Here is a 25,089-nt window from a genome sequence, read left to right as displayed (position 1 = left end):
AGCAATTATATAGTTATCTCTCTTGATATTAGAAAAAATGGTTTTATCATTTCCCCTGAAGGTTATTATAAATTTTTCAATTATGCTCCAATGGTATTTGGATTTCTATTAATTAAAATACCATACACCAAAGTAGTGTAACTGATTACACTTAGGTTTAGAGTAACCAAGTCTCTCTGTGATCTTTTTATTCCCTTCCTAATGCTGTATTTGCCATTTAAAATTGGCTTTGTCTCATTGTTGAGAATGAATTTTTTTGCAATTTTGATAAATCTCAATAAAGTGCAGTATGAATTTGCATGTGCTTATATGAATAAGAAATAGGAAAAGGACAAAGAATTTACAAAATTAAAATTGTGAAAATTCAGGAAAGTCCAAACATTCAAAAAAGGGGGGAAAAAACCCAACAATCCAGAACAATATTAGAATACTGGGAGTTTTGTTATTATTATGATCAGTATTGAAATTATGTTTAATAATAATAACTTGTTTAATGCTTTGTCTGTCTGTATGTTTGAATATATATATATATGTGTGTGTGTGTGTGTGTGTGTGTGTGTGTGTGTACATTCAAATAACTGAACCATGTGGAGTTGGATCTTGAAAATTATCTAATCCTTTAGTATCCTAATAGTTACCCTAAATCCAGCTACACTTTGCCTATCCTGGAAGACATTTCTCCCATATAAAGTTTACTTTTAGTTCCTTCTTTATTTTTCATGGTTTCACAAGCAACCACTATTAATTAGAACAGGGATGTGGGATATACAATTCTCCAGTGTGGATAAATTACAATTTGCAATCCTTGATATGTATTGGCTGGAATTTGCTAAGAGTTGTAATACAGCATTATCTAGAAAATGAAAAGATAAGCCATTTCTGCCTATCTCCACAGAACCATTCCATGACGTGCTTTTCACTTTTTCTGGCATTATAGCTGAATTACTGAGCAGAGCATAGAGTTCCATTGTAGAAATTGATTACTTCCAGCTAAGTATGCTCATTAAAACATTAAAATTAGAAATGAAACATGGCAAGTCACATTAACATGCATAGCTTGAACAAGGAGCCTGCTGATGAAATGATAAACCCACATCCCCACATATTCATTTAGCCAGTCTTAGGGCTCTTCTGCGTGACCAGCTAACTGCAGGCAAGCAACACTTCAGTGGTCATTTATGATGCCATCTTCAGCTCTCCTCTATCCTGTTGAGGAGGCAGCCTGCAATGATGCTCTCAGGCTTTGCTTTTAAAATGGCATTTTTGACTGTGCACCAGCATGAGTCCAGGTATATGTTTTCTCTGCTGTTCTTTAATTCAATCTGGGCAATGTCTGAACTTTTATTTGTTAATATACAGAGTTGCCAAAATATTCCCTCTCCCTTCTGATTATGGGTTTCTGTCCTTCACATCTATTCCCCAAATGTTTATATGTGAGAAAAGGGACATGTCCTTAAATCCTTTTGCTGTATCAGGCAAAACAGGCCTGAGGCATTATGTGGGATCCTATATGGGTCTCTGTTTGACAACTGTACTCTGAGAAACATGTTCACCGACTCCATCCTATGTGCAGCCATTGTAAGAATAGAAACTGGTCAGGGAGGAACAGTAGTGGATTTACGAAACACTATATTTTTTCTTTTAACAGATTCTCCACTAGACCAAAGAAACATGACTTTTCCCCCTCTTCCAGGTGAAAAGGAAAGCTTTTCTTCTGGCATAAATGACAGGATGAAGGTTAAAAATGATGCAAGTAGGGGGTTGCATAAAGCTGTCCAGGCATACCCTGCTATATATAAGAATGTAGAATAGAATAGAACTGGAAGACCTTGAGGTCTTCTAGTTCAGGCCCCTGCTCAAGCAGGAGATCCTATACTGTTAAAGACAAGTGGCTGTCCAGTCTCTTCTTAAAAAAATTCCAGGGATGAAGCGTCCATGATTTCTGAAGGCAAGCTGTTCCACTAGTTAATTATTGTCACTGTTGGGAAGTTTCTCCTTAATTCTGGGTTGCTTCTCTCTCTGGTTAGTTTCTAACCATTGTTTCTTGTCCTGCCCTCTGGTACTTTGGAGAATAATTTGATCCCCCTTTCTTTGTGGCAGTCCCTCAAATATTGGAAAGCTGCTAGTTCTTTTCTCTAGACTAGCCAAACCCAAACCCTGCAACTGTTCTTCATATGTTTTAGTCTCCAGGCCTTTGATCATCTTAGTTGCTCTTCTCTGAACTTGTCCCAAAGTCTCAGCATCGTTTTTGTAGTGCGGTGACCAAAATTGGTTGCAGTATTCCAGGTGTGGTCTTACTAGGGTTTTATAAAGAGTGGGACAACAGTAAAAAAAACCTGCTTCATGACCCCCATCATGTGTGTTTGGAACCTTACATATCTCCATCTAGATCAGTGCTGTTGGTTCTACTAGAAGGAAATAGTTCCGAAGTTATCTGTGAATCAAACCTTTGTAAGCTAAAAGCCTGACCCTTTTTGCCTTCTGGAAGGTTGTTAATACCTTTTGATTGCTCAAGTGTTAGAGTTAGGATGTCAATGGAGACCAATGAATGCATGTTTGTTTGGTAAAATAATTATATAGTGCCCTTTTTTGTAATAGATAATTGTTAATTTTGGTCTGGGAAATTTTTCAATATTTTTTTTTGTAAATTGATCATTTGGCATGAATTGTTATATATTTAAGGTGAGTGGCCCAAGGAGTTTTATAAATAAATAAATATTGTGGAGTCCCAAGTGGCAACAAACTTTATTCAGTTTAGGATAGGAAGCCATCATGGTAAAGAACTAATTACATCTTCCATTTCCAGTCACAGATCAACTTCTCTGAGGTGACAATTAAACTGAATGTATGGCTGAATTGGGCTTGAGATTATCTGGGAAAACTGATAGTTGACATGTAAGCTATAAATTCCTGAATCTTTCTACAAACACCTTTTCTGTCCATGGAGACTGAAGAACTGGAGTGGTTTGAACACTAGTTCAGCAGTGATATTCAAAAGCTCATAAAGGGATCTGGCATCGAAACAAGATCCGATGAGACGGAAACAGGATCCTCTACAGATCAACCTGAAGCATAGGGATTCACAACTCACCTGAGATACAAAATATGTGATGTGAATTTCTCCTTCAAGTTGAGCTCATCTCAGTAGACCATCTAGTTTACTCAGCAACTTTAAGGGAATGGTTTGTCATTACCTTTTTAAAGAATAATTTTCTGGAAAAAAAAACCCCACATAGTTTTTTCCCTGCCTAGTCTATATTTCTAATATTTCCTGGTGGAAATACATCCAAATATCAGTCCAACCCTATTTAACATTCAAGATCAGCTAGTTTGATGTGAATGAAATTACATTTCAATATTATTTAAATTAATCATGAAACACACGCACATTCAATATATATGAAATATATATATGATATATATTTCATTCATTCCATGGATACTAAAAAAATGAGTTTGGCTAAGCATATACAGACATTTATGAAGGGAGACTAAACTGTTTTTTTTTCCTTTCTGTGTGCCAGAAAGCAGAGAGCTGACATTCTCCTGCCAATTCAGAGCAATGTTGGTGCTGTATGTCTCTCAAATTATGTTGGCTGACAATACTAAAAGCAAATCATGCCAACTTCCTATTGTTCATTGCCTTTTTGCTTCTCTGGATTTTCATTACCCACTGACTACCAAATGAGCATTTTGTGGGCTTTTTTCCCCTCCCCTTTTTGTGGCAATTCAAAGAAGGACTGCTAGGTTAAATCCATAGAGCCAATTGGGGTGGATTTTTCTGCTGTTGCAAGATTTCCATGTTGAACTGACAACCTGAGAGAATTTTGGCAGGGATTCAGGGCAGCTTCTGGCTAGCACCTAACTAGTTCTTCCAACAGGAAGAACTGCAAGCTAATATAGCATAGCGATATCTCAGATTTTTCGGAGACTGACAAGTTTGTTACTCTATGTTACAGACCTTCACTGCCCATGATATGTCCTTCTCTGACCTTGAGAAGTACATATGACATGCTTGAGCAAGAAAGGACCATAAACTTCTTGATTCAACAAATGTGTTAATGTCTTCAGACATTTCTTGGGTGCTTTCCTTTCTTAAGCTATGCAAAATCTCTGGTTGATGATCTAGTACTTCTTTCCCTTTTGATCAATTCTTTCCCTATGTTTTGCAATAATGGCCTAAACCAACAATGTGGAACCTTGAGTTCCAGCATGGAACAGTTGAGTTCCTTAGAAGAGAAAGAGTTGAAAGCTTAAAGAATATTATTATTTTTATCTCAGTTTTTAGGTCTCTAACTCAGAATCCTTTGATTCAGTATGTTCTAGTTGTAACCCAAACACAATATAGAAGAATGCAAGTTTCCAGCACTACTGCCTTTATGGTTGCTGGGCAGCCAAGTCTTCCAGGCAATCCTTAATTTGAGTTGGAGTCAAGTCTGAGGGTGCTGCTCAGAGTGACAATCCAGACAACTATGCCCTCAGGTATATTGGAGTCACAACTGAAACAAAAAGTGACAGAGAGTTCTGTCCTATCTGAGGCACCATTCTCTCCTCACCTTATTATCCAAAAGACTAGACAGAACCTTTGGTAAATTGGAAAGAATGATTTAGTTTGCTCACATCAGTTGCTTGGTTGAAATAAATTATTGGCATCCTATATGGGAGCTCAACATATTTGCAAAATACAATATAAGATACTGTAATGAACTGGCTCAGATTGAATTAGCTGGCATGCTTCCTGAATGAATGCCTTCACTTTTATTTCTCAGCTCCTGAGCTCTGCAGCAGGACATTCAGAGGCAGTAGGACATGCTGAGTCCAGCTGAATCAAACAAGAGCAGGCAGTCATCTGCTTGCCTCGAATCCTGATGTCTAATAGGACTGGCATTCCTTTTATGTATGAAATCTCTAGTGATGGTAAATGGCACTCTCTGTATGAAGCCTAAACGCAACTTGTACTGCAGTATGTTTTAAAATAACTGATAAAATAATGCTATTATTTCTGAATTTTTCCCTTTACTACAAAACGGCTCCCTGGCCAGGCATTTTCATAAAACGAAAGCCAGAAATTCTATTCAGAATGTAATTACCTATCCTGAGTGGACATTGACTCATCAATGCTTTGACAACTTAACTGATTCACTAAATAGGAAGCTGCATAATGAATTAGGAGATGAATCTATTGTTTGAGTCCAGAGTTAAAATAAATAACATGGAAGCATAACTGCAATAGCACCAATATTTACACTGAAGCCCTTGGCATTTAACCAGACACAAGATGTTCCTTAATGTAACAGTTATAAGCTAGGAAATCAGATAGGTGTCAAACCCACGTTCTCACAGCGTCATCATGTGATGTATCACAACTTTTTTTCTCCTTTGCTAAATGTCATGGGTGTGGCCAGCATGTGATGCATCCAGCTCAAGGGCCATGAGTTTGACAGCCCTGAGATAGATTCTTGATTGTATAATATCCTTAGAATATGTACAAGTTGGCCAAGAAGTTAATTTCAACATAATATAAAATTATTACACAGTAAATGCATACAAGCTTTTGGCTTCTTAAAAAAAATCAGATTAGGGCATTTTAAACCTTTGAGATATCTTCTACTGCTGATAGTTACTATCTATACTACCTATGACAGTACATATAATCCACTATACTTGTGAACCTACTACCTTGTCCTTAAGGAGACTGTTTTCATGACAATGTTTCTGAAAGAGTGCTTTACTAAACAGGAAAAAGTAAATAAACAAACAAATTTTCCTATTTTCTTTCCTTAGAAGATAGGAAATTAAGAATGATCTTGGATGGATGTATTACAATTCTATCTATTAGCACTGTTGTAATGCTACAGGAAGAAAGTATGCAGCATCAACAATGCTAGAGGAAGAAAGTATGCAGCATCAACAATACTTCATACAGTTTATAAGATTAGAGTTTCCACCTGAATGGCACTCAGATTCTCTGGAGAGTACATTTTTATGTCTGCACTACTTAAGCCATGCTTGATTTAAAAATGGACTTCATACATGCAAAAGAGCAACGTTTTTCCCCTGTCTCCTCTAGTAGAGATAGAACCATACATAGAAAGGAAGACTATGATTGTTGATTCATAATTGACTATAATTCTACTCTATCCTGCTAGAGGCTGAAGCCACCTCCATTATCTTTTGGAGAAGAGATTAGTGATCAGAGATCTCTGAAGTTTGCCTTCTAACAATAATATCCTGATTCAGTGATGACAGTTCCTTGTTCATAAAACTTTTGGGGAACTTTAAACATATGATAGATATATGGAAGGTGAAATAGCACCTGCAACAGAATATATTTGACACTCACCTAACATAAATTTAGATCATTCAATTTCCCATGGGACAGCAAGGTCAGAAATGTTTTATGGGAAGAAGGACAAACACATCATTAGGAGCACATATTTCACTGTCACTTTCCAATGGAAACAATTTTTGTCTGATGGAGTCTCTCAAAATGAGATATATGATGATTTGACATGCAGGAAACTCCTTCTGTGCTATTTTCACACTTTTGTTCATATTGAATTGAAACTCCTTTCATCATTTTATTTCTGGAAAGGGATGGCAATATCCTAAGAGCAGCATTTTAAGATTTTGGTTTTGGCCAAGGCTTCTATATTGAGACAAAATGAATCACAAAAATGTAAGCAGATCCAGACTTTCAGAGAAATGATATGAATCTGTCTAAGATAGAATATAAATACGGTACATGTTCAGAGTAGAAAACTGTGTTTCTAATGCCTGCCAACAAATACATAGTTTCTGTCACTTATTGTAGCTTCAGGAACAGAAGAGGATAAACGGGGTTGGAAGAGACCTACTCCAATCTCCTACTCAAGCAGGAAACTGTACCGTTCTGGATAAAGATAAAGGAGATCTTAAATAATTTTGGGATTATAATCCTTTCTTGGAACTGACTGTTAAAAATCTCTTGGAAGCTTTAACTTCCAAGAGTTCAGCTTCTAAACATTTTTGCCTAGAACTGCAAGGATCTATTATATCCTGTGACATTTGTGCTACAGGGTAGCAATTTGCTGGTATCAAGAACTGCTGATTTATTCTATGCTTGCTGGCTTTTTTATTACTATATCAAATGGATGAAAGGAAACGAGTTGTAGTTTAATTTGGATTAAAAGTAGTAGTTAGGATGTTTACTGACATGGTTGGAAAAGTGAAATTGTTGTTGAATGTGATTGCATCCAGGAAGACAAAATGTGCTGCTTGATGCTACACAATGTATCAAGTGATCATAGACAGCACATAGTGCCATCTATGTACACTTCACAGATATCAGCTGTCAAAGGTGCTTTTATTAGCAATGTTCATATCCAGAGAGGAGAGAACTTAGACCATTTTGTGATTTTAATCCATTCACAGAATTACTTATTAAAAATGTATTGGAAGGTTCAACTCATTCAGGATGTTTCTAGATGTTTGCAAGAAGTGGATAAACAGAACACACACACACACACACACACACACACAGAGAGAGAGAGAGAGAGAGAGAGAGAGAGAGAGAGAGAGAGAGAGAGAGATATTCCTGACTCTTTTGAAGTTGGTTTTAAAGTCTTAAGATTTCCAGTCTGTTTTTATATAGGAGTATGCTAAATATTTCAAGCTTAGAAAAAAAATCTAGTTTAAAGTAGGTTGTTCCAATTTTACAAGATTGTTCTGACCATCTCTTAAGTGTTTTGAATTCAAAGTGAAGTCATTTGAAGCTAAGAACACTTCTACAATGAGAGTAGTATTGAAACTCTCCTGGCAAGATTGGGACAGTTATTTAGAATTCAAAGCAAGCCCCCACCTGACTTTCTAGACAGATGTTGCTAATCAGAGTAGACCACCGTGAGCTACTGTATATAAACAGTTTTGTCTAGAAAAAGGTGATGTCCTTTGTGTCATATTCTATGGATAGAAGTATCAGATCTCATTTTACACATCATCCAATATTAGGATTTAGGACAATGTTCTTTTCCCATCTCAAATGTGTTGATTTGATAAGATGCAAATAAGAAGCAAATGCTATTTTCAAAAACTTCTGATTAGCATGTTTACTTATCTTATCTTATCTTATGATGCTATCCAGTTTGGAACAAATACTTTAATATGGTCCCACCATATATTCCTGGAAATGTACAGAAAGAGATTTTCCTGGGAGCTCCAAGAGAACCTTAGATCTTTCTGCAGATACAGAGTAAGGACCTACGTTTTTCCTTTTGATTTTTTTCATGAGAAAGGTAAATAGATTTAACAGTATGATGTATTTTTCTTAATGAGATGCCAGGTTAAGTTCTGATGGAAAATTCCAGTTGCTCAAATATGTGCCCTGATTTTGAAAAGCTCATTTAGAGTGATAAAAACAAACAAACTTGTATGCAGACAAATAGAAATCTGAGCCTGAATTTAAGGCAGGCAGACTGGGAAAAGGGAATGATAGTGAAAAAGGATATCTGGAGAAGCAAAATTATAATTTCACAGTCACAACTATTATTCTGTAATAAACTTGATCACTTGTATCCATCCACAGGAATGATTAGAGGTCAAAGACTTGATTCTCTCCTTGCATTAGGCCCAATAATGCTACTGAATTATTCCAGCCACATTGGGTGCTCAAATAAAAAGGTATATGAAGCCTCAAGCAAGGACCTGTTCAGAATGAAGAATTTTGCACAATCTCTCTCTCTCTCTCTCTCTCTCTCACACACACACACACACACACACACACACACACACACAGAGAGAGAGAGAGAGAGAGAGAGAGAGAGAGAGAGAGAGAGAGAGAGAGAGAGAGAGAAACTGTTGAATCTTTAGTACAGCTGCAATGCTGCAAATGGACACATTTTCAAAAGCATCATGGAAAGTTAAAGAGGTAAAACAGTAGTAGATCTCCTTCTTTCCTTTATCTGCTTTTAAATGAAAATTTAATTATTCACCTTGTTTATGGACATATTAAAACAAATCTTGGGAAATGATTCATCCAGCTATTGACAGCAGGCAAATTATGAGAAACAGTCACACTTGCTGGGGTGTGACAAAATGAAGTTTTTAAATATTTAGAACCTCAGCTGGGGGAAAGAAAAAGAGAGACTCTTAAAAAGAAAAAGGATAAAGGCAAGACACAACAGGGGAACAAGTGAGAATATCTGTGTCATCGTGTCAATTGGATGGAGCTAGCAAGTATCTTATTATCTCAAAGAAGCACAAATACAATAAAACAAAAAGTTTTATAATCTGAGAAAATCACCACAATTGAGGATGAAAGGGGAAACTAAAGATTTAACTCAATAGTGCTGGTTTGGCCATAAAGCCATGTTAGCTTACAAATCTCTGTCATTTAAACTCAATTTCACATAGTTATACAAATATGACAGATAGACTGACAGACAATTTCCCATTTCAAAACAAGTTTTTTATGAACAGCAACATTCCTACCACTGTGATGGGTACCCTCTTTAATTAGGGATTGATTTCTAATACTAAGATGTGAAAATGTTGGGATTTATCAGGGATTTATCATTCCCTAGTCCAGTGTTTCTCAACCTTGCTCACCAGCTTGCTGGCTGGGGAATTCTGAGAACTGAAATCTATACAACTTAAAGTTGATATACACTGCTCCAGCCTAGAATTATGTGCCATACAATAGTCAACAGAGTCATTGAGGACACTCAAACCATGGACTGGAGGATGGTCTTTTGCTATTGATCCCTAGCACCTCATGCCTAAGGAATAGATGTTGTGATTAGGAACCACTACAGCAGTCAGGTTTAGCTATTAGTGATAGCCCCATTCTCTATCAATGTCTATGGAGGTTCTCAGTCATCCAGGTTATGAAGAAGCTTCTTGGATGAGAAGTGAAATGTCTTCAAAGAAAAACCAGAAAGTCCAGTTGCCTCTTGGAACAGCACATTTGGGACATCCTCTATCAATTTATCTAGTCCAAGTTTAAAGTGATCATCTAAGCTGGCTACGATCATTACACTGAATGAGAGCAATAAATGCTAAGAGTTATGCTCTTTTTTAAAAAAAAATACTAACTCATACAGCAATGACATATATCCATGCACATATATGAATAATTTTATGAGTATATATCTGAGCACCATGATTGATCCAGGATTGTATGTCTACAAATATTTGTTATAAAATCATAGCATGGACAGAAACTGGCATGCCTATGGACAAAGGTCTGGGCTACCGTGTGATCTTGGAGATTAGTTTTTTTGAATTATTTTCAAAATAAAGGATGCATAAATATTTATAAAATTGTAAGGAATGCTTTTTGCATCTTCTTAATAAAACTTATCTGAACATACTTGCCTCACAGGGAGAATTCTTCATTGGAGCTGGAAATACAGCACTAGTTACCATAACTGTCTCTGCAATGGGACTCTCACTGGTGTTAAGCAACAGGGCACATTCTGCAGAGAAAAAGGAACAAAAGATACATACATTTTTAGAGTGAAATTAATTAATGTTTTCATGGAACAGTTGTATAGCAATAAAATCTGCTAGGGTCTCTGTGTTGCAAGAGCTTTGGAATAACCCTTCATGTGAAACTGCACATGCAAATCATGGGTGGTTTTATATTATGCTAGACATTTTCAACATTCTTTAGATAAAATAATGCAATTTCATTTATTTTTTCAAGATCTCTCTTTCAATCACATATAATGTATAGCCTTGTGATTTGTATTGAAAAGCATCATTTTTATGAGAATGAATGAATCATAAAATGAACTACTTTTACTATAAATGAGAAAGAAATGCTATTTCACTAAAGCTAGAAGCTGAGGGTCATTTATATGTTTATAAAGCATTCTTTCTCAACAGAGTAGATTCAAGTTCTGTTAAATTTCAGTTAATTGGTAGGGTGGATTATGATAAGATGAGGAGCATCTCCCCATGCGCGTGCACCCTCCCCGCCCTGCCACAACCACTGGTTTCAAGAGAAGGAGGACGAGGAGGAGGAGAAGTGTCGCCCGAAGGGACGCTTCCACCGCAGTCTGGCAATCGTTGTTCAGCCAGTCTGGATTCCAAAAAGAAGAAATGAAAGAAGTAGTGAAGAGCGCCAAGGAGAGCTTGCTGGCTTGGCCATAGTCTAGCATATCTGGAGGGTACCTGGTTGGGAGAAACCACTAAAAGAATAGTAATTCAATGCTCTCCGTTATTGAATGTTGTAAATAAACATTTTTTAATCATCCAGTTATTTAATATCATTGACTAGTTTTAAAAAGTACAAGTAGACTTTGAATTACAATTATAATGGAGTTGGTTTGAGACTTTCTTGGGTAACTATGTGACTGGGTTGGGTGGGAGAGCTAGATTATAAAGGCAAATTACTACAGGGTGCTGTAGCAGCCATAACCTTGAAACTGGGTGGTAAGTAGCTTTTGGGGATGTCTATCATAACTTTGAACAATCACTGTATGACCCGTCAAAAGTTGAGGATACCTGTAGTGACATCTTTGATCTCAATTTTTGAAGATTACATCTACTGTATTCAGTTTTCCTTGCAAGTTACAGAAATGGCTCACTTTCATCTTAGTTCTTTTGGTTTTTTTTAGAGTTCCCCATCTGGAATAGTCCTGGAATTCCCAACTAATGCCTTCTCCAAGTTCTGGCCAGGACCAAGACAGTTTAGTTTTAGCAATCCAGTTGATAAGGCATTGCTTCTGATGATGTACATCATTAATAACCAGATTAAGAGTTTCCAATCTACCAATGTTACTAATCTTAACCAAATTGATTTTCTATGAGTCTTATTAGGTTTTTTTTAAACCAGATATTTCTGTTGCATATGGATTCTGTGTCAGAAAATATTTTCTGGTTTCTCACAAAATATTCTTCTTGTTGTAAAAACAACAACAAAAACCCTCCAACTATCATAATAAATGATAATGGCTGAAAAAATGAAGAACTCCCGTTGCTAACCTAATTCCACTGACATACCACTTAGTTTACCCAGTTGTATAACATTACTGTAATCTACCTTTCAGTGAACAAAAGTGATGATATTCTGGATTCCCAATATGCCATAGTTGGGCCTTTGATGAAGTTGATGAGCTTTGAGTCCAGCCACACTCTCCATCCTCAAAGGAGCAATAGAAACCAGTAGGAAGGTTTTCTGTATGGGGAAGAATGGCAAGAGACAGAGAACCGATCAATAATTCCTAAGAACAAAGTAGAAAGTATATCCAGTATTTGCTTTTCAATACTCTGCCTTTTTTATTTGGTTCTTGCAACAAAAAGGACCACTTTCTCTGTATAAATTACTAAAACTCTTGTGTCCAAACTTGAAATTGAGCAAAATGCTGCAAGACTCTGTCAACAGATTTGCCTCAAATGGACTAACTTACAAAATGCTGGGGCCCATTACTCAAAAAGAAATGAAATTGGGAAAATTGTTTGCCACTTCAGCACCACTGTGCTGCTGCTCTTTTGTGCTGCTGTCATATAACAGTGAGTCATAGTAACGTGATCCTCATTTTAACATACCCTGAGAACTTCCCACAAGTCAATGGGAAACTCAGAAGGAAATGATAAATTCCGCATCACTCCTTGACACCTTCCTACTTCCTTTGCTTTTGGGAAGCTTGCAGAGAGATGTTAGTGGAGAAACGATGCACCCTCCACCAGCTTCTTTGAATTCACACTGGTCACTCGCCCACACTCCTTCAGTCCATCTTCCACTCAATAGCAGCCATTTACCTTCTGGTTAGGAAGGGAAGGTAGTAAAGAGGATAGAGGAAAGAAGAGAGAGAAAGAAGGAAGGAAGGAAGGAAGGAAGGAAGGAAGGAAGGAAGGAAGGAAGGAAGGAAGGAAGGAAGGAAGAAAAAAAGAAAGAAAGAAAGAAGAGGGAGGGAGGGTTTCTGACACTCATTGCCAGCTTCTCACAAGGACACTCAATGGGGAAGCCAACAGAAAGTTAGAAGTCACATCTGCTAGCACTGAATTTTTGGCCACCCATGGTCACTCTGAATATTTCTGAAACATATGGGTGGTCTAGTATACAACAATTTTCCTAAAGACAGAAAGCATATTTCAGATGGTGGCAGCATAAAAAATAGATAAATAAATAATAAAGCTACACAAACATTTTCACCCACTCCCTCCAAGGTTGAGACTAGGCATCAAACATTATCAAAGCAATTCTTACAGGTAGGGCTGGTTTACAATTCCTATTATTCTTGAATATTGGCATTTTGGCCATGCTGGCTGAGGAAGATGAAAATTGTAGTCCTAAAATTGCTGGAAGGAAACAAACCATGATCTTATGGGAACTGTATAAAATAGGATCAGGATTATTTTCATATTTCAATATGTATATATGGGCGCGAAAATAGTTCTTTTTCTAAGGCTACCACATGAACTGATGAAGAAGTTTGGATTGGCAATACATAGTTCATATATTTTATGGTCTTAATTATAATGTATCATCAGTCATTAACTATATATTCAGGTTCAACTTTCAAATAATTCCTTAACTTCAGTTGTTATATTAATTAAACAATCAGTAACAATAAGCTGTATTAGTAATTTTCCTTTAATTTTCTAGTTTTCTCTTTTTACCCAAAAGGTATCTTCAATATAGACTGCATTTGGTAAGACTTTATAGATAACTGAGATAGGTATGTGACAGATTAAGTGAATGATTTGTCAGAGGGATCAAACAAGGACCAGATCTACAAGGACTGCTTTTTTCAGTTATAATGTAGCAAATTCTTAATCCTTTCATATATTTAAATATTAGAACTAAATTCCAAATTGAGTGGTTGGCTGATCCCTAGAGCACATCTATGACTGTGAATAACAACAACATTATGGATGCTACTACTATTTGAAAACTGATTTTCTTTTCCAGTGACACTCCCACCCCATACCAGTTACTGCTAAATTTAACTTGTGCAGTAATTTCTTATACACTGCATCTTAATTTGTCTTGAAAACTTTGGAAATTTGCTATATAAAATTCATATTTATTCAGTAACTCTTTACTATCTTAAGAAAGTTTTTGTGCCTAAAAGATGAATTTATAACCTATTGCATTCCAAGCAATAACGGAATCCCAAAGGTGCTTTTCCAAGAATCAACTGGACTTTCTTGTTTTTCTTTGAAAACATTTCGTTTCTCATCCAAGAAGCTTCTTCAGCTCTGAAGAAGCTTCTTGGATGAGAGAAGAGAAACATCTTCAAAGAAAGTCCAGTTGCCTCTTGAAAAAGCACCTTTGGGACAGTCATGATCTGGATGACTGAGAATCTCCAATAGAGAATAACTGAATCAATACTAACTCTAATGTGCATATAGAGGAGAGTAGTTCTGCAGAACTCTTTTTTCCATTCTTATTTTATTTTGTTCTTTTAATTTCTGGTAAAGTGTTGCTAAACTAAAAATAACATTTCAGCTTGCCCTTTTCTTAAACTTCATAGCGGACAACCAGATTTCAAAAACTCATTCACCTGCAAAAACATGATACATTGTTTATATAATTAAAACATTTATTTCTTGACTTAATACCAAGATGTCAATGGTCAATTCTATAAAGGAAGAAAATGTACCAGCTAAAATGCGTTAGGTTGTTGTTATTTCATTTTTTTCTACTTTGAAGACACTGGTAGAAATAAAACATATGTCAAAATTCTACAATGCTACAAGAGCCACGTATTAAATGGTACATACAGACTTAAAAAATAAAGGAGTTTATTCTTCTGTTCACCCATTTATGGATTTCCAGTTTGCATCTATTAATTTATTATATTTTGTTTTTAAATTTAAAATGAACATTTTAAATTTTTGTATGTATTTCAAAACTAATTCTATAACCCATTATACATTTCTACATATATTTCATCAAAATAGTAGTTTTTAAAAAAATACTACCTATTTTTTAATTATTTTTTAAATATAAGAATTCTGAAGTTATTTTTAGTTACAATGATTACCATAATGTAATGTAGTAAATGTATCTTTCTGCTTTGAGAATTTAAGGGAACATATATATACCATTCTGATATGAATTCTGAAGGATGACTGTTATAATCCATATATCACCTGGGAGGTTCGGTTTAGATTAGCAATACACTTCCAAATGCAAGCCAAACAAAACATACATTCATCCATCTATCCCAACAGCTCAGGGAAAAGCTTAATAAACAGGTGTCATATAGTTTAAGCTAGACCTTTATCACTGCTAAGCCATAGACACAAATCTCTTGAACAATTGTTCAGCGGAGGCAAGTAATCTGCATATATAAAGAAATATACATACACATGATCTTCATAAATAAAAGTAAATGAGGATATCAATCATGCTAAACAGTCCCATGAGCACAGAACCCAGAGAAATGGCAGATATTTATGATTTGAAGCATGTTTGTTTCCTCTGCTATACACTAACCTGGACATTTTTTAAAAGCAAATAAATAACCACAGTTAAACCATCATTTGCTGTGATGACAGTGAATACTAATCCGACTACCTTGTAGTAAAAACACAGGAAGCGACTTTATACGAAACCAAACTATTACTTCACATCTCCCTAGTGCTGATTGGTTTTCAAGTTGCAGTTTTCCAGCCCACCTTGCTGTACCTATATTACCATACTTCTTTTCATCAGTACTGAACGTGATGATAATACAAACTTACTCTGTGATACCAAGTGTTGTTCTTTAAGAGGTACCGTGACATTGGCTGTACAATATGATCTGCAACTGACTGAGGTCATGTAGCCAGCAGACAAAAAAGGCACTGCTCATTTATGACAGAGACAACTTGAGGGTTACATTCCCTCTGCTCTTTTCTGCCCTCTTTGGGGCTATGTTTTGGAAAGTCAGAAAAATATTTGATTATAAAGTTCTACCAGTTTCTCCCCTTTAAAAGAATGTCACATGCATTCTTCTTTAATTGGATTCCATTCTCCAAATCAGCGGGAGATTCTCATGCAGCCTCAGGCTAAATCAGAATAGACTGTCAAGCTAGATGCACCTTGAATTCTTCTTGAAGCAGCCCTGTGTGCCATTCAGTTTAATTCACTTTGTTGCCGAAGTATAGTATACAGAATGGTGTAATGAAGTAGAACATTTGCGGGAAATGTCTAAGCATTAAATACTGCCCAGGGTCTAGAATATTGAGAAAAATGACAGGGAAACTGAGTGTGGAACTATAAATGAAGATGTATAAGCAGTGCAACTGCTAGGCCATGTTTCTCATAAATGTAACTTTATGAAACTGTTTTTTTGGTGCTAAGAAAACACAGACTTCTTCATTTATTGTAATGTTTCCTGTAAGTAGTGAACTACTGAGAGCCATTTACCCCAGCTCCATGGCAAAATTTAACATATCTAACTTGCGTGTTAGACAAAATTGCCATGATTATGTTTCAGTTTGCACAGATCAGACTCTAAGCGTAAGTGAAAGGAGGAAAAGATTTGCACAGACTTCATGTGCTCCAAGTATCTTTCTGAGGTTCTCATTTGTAAATTTAAGTGGATTCATATACAGAAGTAGACCTGTCAAATGCATTATGATAAACCAAATACTGTGGATATAATATACCTTCTCAGATAAGAATTAAGTTCTCCTTACCAGTATATTGTTAAATTCACCCTGAATATGGTGAATAACATTTTAATCAATAAACCCACCAAGAATCTATTGAATCGTAACTGATGGCTCATCACACCTTGCTTTTAAGTAAAACTGAGAATTGATTTTATATAATAATACAACATATTTCTCTTCAAAAACCTATAATTGGATAATAATTTAAAATATTCCTCAGTAATGTTATGGTTAAAATGTGCAACTCTTTATCATTTGCCCTTTCTCCAAAGTCTCCAAACAGCTGCATATGATGCTTCTTGAAATTTATCCACATAAAACTTTTTTAAGGAAGGTTAAGCCAACGTCATTCAATGAGTTTCATGAGTGAGTGGAAATGTCAATCTACTTCCCCTTAATTGTATTACATTGTAACAATCATTGACTATCAAGCCATATGTAACCATAGAGCCATGGGTTTCCTGGCTATATTTGAATATTATGCCACCATTTTTCCTTCCAATCCTTCCTGCCATAGCCAAAGACTGGAAATATACATGTCCAATACTAGAATAATAGAATAATAGAGTTGGAAGGGACCTTGGATGTATTCTAGTCCTGCTCAAGAAGAAGACCTAGTCCTATACAATTTCAGACAAATGGTCATCCAATCTCTTCTTAAAAACTTCCAGTATTGGAGCATTCACAACTTTTGAAGGCAAGTTGTTCCTCTAATTAACTGTTCTAATTGTCATGAAATTTCTTCTTAGTTCTAGGTTGCTTTTCTCCTTGATTAGTTTCTATCTACTGCTTCTTGTCCTGCCTTCAGATGCTTTGGAGAATAGGTTGACTCCCTCTTCTTTGTGGCAGCCCCTGAGATATTGGAACTCTGCTCTAATATCACCCCTAGTCCTTTTTTCATTAAACTTACACAAACCCAATTCCTGCAACTGTTCTTCATATGTCCTAGTCTCCTAATCATCTTTGTTGCTCCTCTTTGCACTCTTTCTAGAGTCTCAACATCTTTTTTATATCATGTCGATCCAAACTGGATGCAATATTCCAAGTGTGGTTTTACAAGGCATTATAAAGTGGTATTAACAGTTCACATGATCTTGATTCTATCCCTCTGTCAATGCAGCCTAGGACTGCATTGGCTTTTTTTTGGCAGTTGCAGCACTCTGCTGATTCATATTTAAGTAATTCCTCACTAGGACTCCAAGGCTCCCATGGTTACTACTATTGATCAAGGTATTACCTCTTCCATACTTGTGCATTTTTTTTCTTGCCTAAATGTAGAACCTTACTCTTCCCATAATTGAATTTCATTTTGTAAGATAGGACTCAGTGTTCCAGTCTGTCAAGGTCCTTCTGTATCTTAAGTCTAACTGGAGTGTTGGCTATTCCTGCCAGCTTGGTGTTGCCTACAAATTTGAGGAATTCTGCTTCTGTCCCCTCATCTAAATAACTGATGAAGATATTGAAAAATACTGGGTCTAAGACACAGACTTAGGATACCTATCTGTATACTTGTTATGTATGGCAATCTATAGTTAGATACGCAGTTTAAGATTAGTAGAAACTTAATAATTCAAGTTATTATTATTATAAATTTGTATGCCACCCAACTCCCAATGATTCTGGATACTATGTGCATGCTTGCCATTGTAAAATAATGTCAAACACTTAATCTCATCTTCTATGCATACCAAGATGTAATTATGTCTCTGAAGATTGAAAAACAATAGACTGAAATCAATTTTTCCAACATCATTATAGCTTTATTGTACATCATTCTATTCATACAAATATTTATACCCCTTATTTCTATTTGAAAGTATGATCAAATTGACTAAGAATACTCCAACAATAGAAAACCAAGATCAAATAGAATTAAAACCTACGAACCATATATTATGATTAACTTCATAGTAACAAGAATAGGTTCATAATATAATTTATATACCTTTTTCCTTTTTGTATTGCTGTGTTTATTTGTTTTGAGGTTCTGTTGACTTTTTAATGCTGTTGCATGTATTTGTGTATATTGATTAGTTTCCCTCAATAAAATACAGTATATTAAAATGGAGTAAACTGCCTTCCTTAGCTGTTAACACACAAAAGCTGTCTTTTGCACCAAAACAGTTGGAACACTGTTTTGATATGAAATGAGGCTATCTAGTAAGTCAAAGTGGCATTTCTATAGGGAGAAAGAATATATTCACCATGCCTAGTCATTCAGAAATGACTGTGCAGGTAACTTCTCAATTTATAGATAGCTATTTAGTAGTTTATGAAGGAAGAATGCTGTAACATTATTTTAAAAAAATCTCCTACTGTTTCCTTTGTGGGTAATTTGGGCTGAATCACACCTACCGGCACATTTCAAATAAACTGGCCCCTTTTCATCACACACACAAAAAACTTCAATAGAATTCTCAAGACATTGCAGTTACTCCTCGTGTTTCATCTAAAATGCATGCAACTAATTTCCTTTCTCAACAAGAGGATATGTGGGGAAAAGTCATTCTCTAATCTTATTTCACACACTTCTGCCTCCCACATATAGTAAGAAACTAAATCATCATGATTCACTCTTCTTCAGAGACATAATTCAGGATTTATGTAATAACTGATGTCTGCTTATCCTTCCTGCTTCCCCCCTTCTCTTGTTGCTACAGTAAAACATGTTGGCTCCATTTTTAACCTTCAGACATATGTAGTTACTTAACAATATTTTTCAATATTTTATATTGATTACCCAAAATTGTTCCATTAATTAATTTAATCAACGTACCATCTTAACAAACCTACCATGCCAAGAAAAAAATCCAATGCCAAACCACAACCTAAAGAGAAAGTAATCCCCATCAATGAACCACAAGACTCCTGCACATGCCTTAAATGCTACAAAACTCTAAAGGATAATGAAAACTCCATCAAATGTTCTCTATGTAACAAATACGCTCATCATGACTGCTTGGGATTACCTGAGCAAATGATTCAATACCTAGAATCTTCCAATGAGTTTCCATATCTCTGCAAATCATGCAGACCCAAACTGGATCTGTTTGAAAGAGTTGATACCATAGAAACACAAATAACATCCCTTGACACCATAGTAGCATCCCTGGATGCTTTAAAAGAAAGATTATCCAACCTTGGGGGAAAAAAAGACACAACGCAAAAACCTGAACATCCAATAGCTACAAACCACATCTCTACCCAACAACCACAACCCCATCCACAACCCAATCCACACAAAAAACATAAGCCAGACAAATAATGATATCCCAATCCTCATCAGAGAAGCTGTTGAGCGTGAACGGAAACGTCCAAACATTGGTCTAGAGGACATCAATGACAACGATGACATTACAACTGTCCGAAACACCATCAGTGATTATCAAGCATCAACCATCTCCCCTGATGAAATACTTGACATTTCCCGCATTGGCCGAGAGCTCAAAAACAGAGACGGCTCTGTGGCCCCATGCTTCTACAGGGTCATTTGCAAAAATGAATCAAGCAAACGTAAATTCATTTATATTATAAATTCACTTGCCAAAACCAACACCAACCATAAGAACCTCCGTTCTCGCCCTGACCTAACCATACAGCAATGTGCCCGCTCCCATGTACTCCGCACTGAACTCAAAAAACATTTAGACAATGGAGAGAAGGACCTGTACATTGACTACCATGCTGACTGTATCAAAAGTAAGTCACACAACCCACAACTCAGCTTTAACCTTCAACCACAACACTACCTCAACCAATCCACCATCACCCAAGACTAGGCACGCACGCCCCTAACTACCTCAATTCCAACTACTGCTGGCCTTAAATGCAAGCTACTCAATGCAAGAAGCCTTGTGAATAAAATACCTGACTTTCTCCTCTTACTAAATATGGCTAAATTCAACATCATATTTGTCTGTGAAACATGGCTTAATGCATCTCTCCCTGACTCCATTACCACAGTAAGAGACTATCATGTTTACCAATCCGATCGTGAAATCCATAGAGGAGGTGGTGTTGCTATCTTCTATAAAAAGTCCTTACATCTAAAAAACATCCAAGTTCCCCAGGAGCTTGCTCTTCCTGAGACCATCATCTGTGAACTATCCTTAAATATCACATTTTGATTCTGACTATGTTACAGAGTACCTGATTATGACATCGAACATGTAAACAAGCTAAATACACTACTAACATGGGCAGCATCCTGCCCACATGCTTTTATCTTTCTTGGTGACTTCAATCTACCTCATATTGACTGGACCCTAAATGAATGTACAACTGAACCCATACACGCAACCTTCTACAATGCTGTTACAAGTCTGGGACTGGAACAACTAGTAACCAACAACACTAGACTAAACAACTGCCTCAATCTCATCTTCTGCAATAGTTTGAATTTAATTTATGGAATACAAACTAAAGAACCCTTTTCCAGCAGTGACCACAATATGATTGACTTTTGTCTCAACATACACCCACACAAAAATCATCACAATGACGTAATCCCCAATTATAACTTCAAAAAAGGCAACTATGATCTTATAGACAACGATCTCTCATCCCTTGATTGGCAATCTCTATTCACTGGATGCAATACTGTTGAAGACCATTACAACATATTTTTACTTGAAGTCAAAAGAGTCATCAAACTATATGTAGCAACAACAACTCCAAAAACAAAAAACAAACAAACAGATTACCCATAACAATAAGGAAAGTTCAATCCAAAAAGAGATCACTCTGGCGGAAAAACAAATCTGGCCACGTTGCCAATTTCAAAAGCCGATACAAAAATTTATGTCACCGGATAAAGATTGAATGCACCAATTATCACATTAAACGAGGAAAATCTTCTGCGCACTAATTCTACCCGTGCTTTTTACAATTTTTTAAACAACAAACTAAAAGACTCAAGGTCCATCCCACCCCTGATAGGACCTAATGGTAAAGACTGCAACGATGACACCATTAAAGCCAACATCTTTAACACATTCTTTGGCCCAATATTTGTAAACAGCAATGGATTATGCCCAGTAATTCCTAGCTGAACCACAGACAACTACAATGATCTAATACATATCGATTTTACTGAAGACAATGTTGAAAAAGCACTACGCAATCTAAAACCATCTCTATCTATTGGACCAGATGGAATATGTGCCTACTTCTTAAAAAAGCTATCCGCTGCCATAGCAGAACCTCTAAGCATAATCTTTGAAAAATCTTTCAGGACCAGCTCCTTCCCTAACCCATGGTCATAAGCCACGGTCATCCCCATCTTCAAAAAGGGAGACCCCAGCCTAGTTGAAAATTACAGACCAATCTCCTTATGCTGCATCACCTGTAAAGTCATGGAATCAATTATTAACCAATCCATTATCCTCCACTTAGTGACAAACAACCTACTCTCCAATAAATAATTTGGTTTCAGGAAAAAATTATCCTGTAATCTGCAACTGTTACACTGCAAAAACATATGGACTACACAACTCGATCAGGGCAAAGCAATAGACGCAATCTACATAAACTTCCATAAATCCTTTGATTCAGTGGTACATGACAAACTACTACTAAAACTAAAATCTTATGGTATCTCTGGACATCTGCATAACTGGATAGAAGCATTCCTGTCAAACAGGCAACAAATGGTCAACATTGGGAGTGTCCTATCCAATTCTGTACCTGTAAACAGATCTTGACTATGTATCAGAATGGTCAAACAAATGGCAACTTCAAATCTCAACAAATAAATCCTCTGTCTTACATATTGGCAAAAAAAATCAGAAAATAAAATACAAGCTGAATAGTCAAGATCTTGTTGATGATCCAAGCTCTGTAAAGGACCTTGGAGTACTCATCTCTAATGATCTAAGTGCTAGAGCCCACTGTAACTACATAGCCAAAAAGGCATTAAGAGTTGTTTACCTAATCCTATGTAGCTTTTTCTCTGGTAATATCACACTACTAACTAGAGCATACAAAACATTTGCTAGACCAATACTCAAATATAGCTCATCGGTCTGGAACCCACATTACGTATCTGATATTAGCACAGTTGAGAAAGTCCAGAAATATTTCACAAGAAGAGTTATCCACTCCTCTACTCGTTGTAGAATACCTTATGCCACCAGACTTGAAATTCTAGACCTAGAAAACCTAGAACTACGACACCTTCGGTCCGATCTAAGTATTGCATATAAAATCATACATTGCAATGTCCTACCTGTCAATGAATACTTCAGCTTCAACCATAACAACACAAGAGCACACAATAGATACAAACTCAAGGTTAACTGCACCAAACTTGATTGCAGGAAATATGACTTCAGCAACAGAATGATCAATGTCTGGAATACTCTACCTGACTCTGTAGTTTCTTCCCCAAACCCCAAAAACTTTAACCTTAGACTGTCTACTATTGACCTCACCCCTTTCCTAAGAGGTCTGTAGGGGGCATGCAGAAGTACACCAACGTGTCTACCATCCCTGTCCTATTGTTTCTTTTATTTTTCTTATATTTACCCATTTCATGTATTCAAAACTATGCATATACTTATACCTATTATCTTGTAAGCGATTGACAAATCAAATAAATCAAATCAAATCAAATCAAATCAAAATACCCTGATGCCTATATTCCTTTCCTATCCTTCCTATGAACACAGTGAAAGTGGTTTGCTTTGGTTTGGCTCAGTTGCCTTCTCTTATTTAAGGTCTATTAAATAGACCTTAACTCGGGCCACGTAATATCTCTAATTAACATTTCCTTTATCTCCTCCTTAATTATTTTATCTTTAGTAATACCCAAATAGTTTCTTATCATATCCTCATTTACCTTCTTCTTTTTATAAAGATCTTCAAAAAATTTACATGCAATTTCTTTTTTTTTGTTCTATCCCTTGTTGGGCATCCCCATTCTCATCTATTAATTGGTAGATCAATCTTTTTTCTTTTTCTTTTTTAAGTTTACAGGCCAACCACCTTTCTGGTTTATTGGCCTGTTCAAAAAATATCTGTTTGGCTGTATTTAACTTTGAGACCATTCCTTCTTGTTCAATTAAATTTAATTTATGTTCAGTTATTATCATCTGTTTTTTCAATTTGCAATCTTTTGGGGGTGTTTTGCAGCTGAATTTCTAATTCTTTGATTCTTTGTTCTAATTTATTTTGTTGGGCATATTTTTCTTTATTTTTTTTAGCAGTGTATGATATTGTTATGCCCCTTATTATTGCCTTCATTGTACCCAAATATTCTGTTTCGTAGTTGCCTCATTATTATTTTCTTTTAAAAATAGTCTAATTCCTCATCAAGTTTATTCATAAACTCTTTCTCTTTAATTAACTGTGTATTTAAGGTCCACCTTTTCCTTTGTTTCTTCCTGCCTTTCCACACTATCTGAATCGGGTTGTGATCTGCCCATTCGTTTGGTAAGATTTCAATCTCTTTTAATTCATTTACTAATTCACCATTCATCCACACCATATCAATTCGTGTCCATGATTGGTGAGGGTTGGAATAAAATGTAAATTGCTTTTTCTCAGCAATAGAAAACCAAAAGAACAATAAAACCCCAGGACCCGATGGGATACCAGGGGAACTTTATAAAAAAATAGGAGAACAAATAAGACCTCTTATGGTGGAAGTACATAATGAGGTCCTACTAGCAGCAAGAATGCCGGATTCATGGAAGGAGACATTGATATTATTGATTCCAAAAGAAGATTCAGATTCATGACATATACAAAACTATAGACCAATTTCCCTGTTAAATACTGATTATAAAATATTTACTACAATTATAGCAAATATATTGAAAACATATTGAATGAATATATACATAAAGATCAAAATGGATTTCTTCCTAATAGACAAATCAGGAATAATTTAAGGATAGTATTAAATGTTTTGGAATACTACGAAGCCCACCCAGAAAAACAAATAGCCCTTGTATTCTTGGATGCACAGAAGGCCTTTGATAATTTAAATTGGCAATTCCTAATTCAACACATTTACAATATGAATCTAGGCACTAAGTTTGAAAACATCGTGACTACAATTTATGATTCACAAAAGGCGAATATTATAATTAATGGAGAGTACACGCGCTCAATAAAAATAGAGAAAGGAGTCAGGCAGGGATGTCCATTATCCCCCCTGCTCTTCATATTATCTTTGGAAACATTGCTTACACGAATTAGACAGAACCCAGGAATAAAAGGACTAAAAATTAAAAAAAGAAGAATATAACCTACAGTCATTTGCGGATGATATGGTATTTTTCATAGAGGAACCAATTGAAACAGGTCAAGAATTACTGAAAGAGTTAGATCAATTTGGGGAAGTTGCAGGACTTAAAATTAATAGGGAAAAAATGAAATTAATAACTAAAAATTTAACAGAAAAACAAAAACTAAAATTGGAAAGGATAATGGGATTACAAATAGGAAAAAAAGTTAAATACCTAGGAATTTGGTTGATGGCTCAATGCAAAA

General features: G+C 35.9%; 1 protein-coding gene across 1 annotated transcript in view; it reads right to left on the bottom strand.

Annotated features, from left to right (window-relative positions):
* Positions 1-12,011: 12,011 nt before the first annotated feature.
* The window catches only part of LOC148132815 (ALK tyrosine kinase receptor-like), a 226,969-nt gene continuing 213,891 nt past the window's right edge, over positions 12,012-25,089 (bottom strand). Inside the window, exon 5 of the mRNA XM_087960204.1 lies at positions 12,012-12,160. Within this exon, the coding sequence (XP_087816330.1) occupies positions 12,012-12,160 (149 nt within the window). The remainder of the gene's footprint in view (positions 12,161-25,089) is intronic.

The sequence above is a fragment of the Notechis scutatus genome, chromosome 1, assembly GCF_049901735.1.
Source record: "Notechis scutatus isolate UNSWTSFEM ecotype Mainland chromosome 1, rNotScu1.2, whole genome shotgun sequence".
Classification (NCBI taxonomy): domain Eukaryota; kingdom Metazoa; phylum Chordata; class Lepidosauria; order Squamata; family Elapidae; genus Notechis; species Notechis scutatus.
This window is presented reverse-complemented; position numbering and strand designations above follow the sequence as displayed.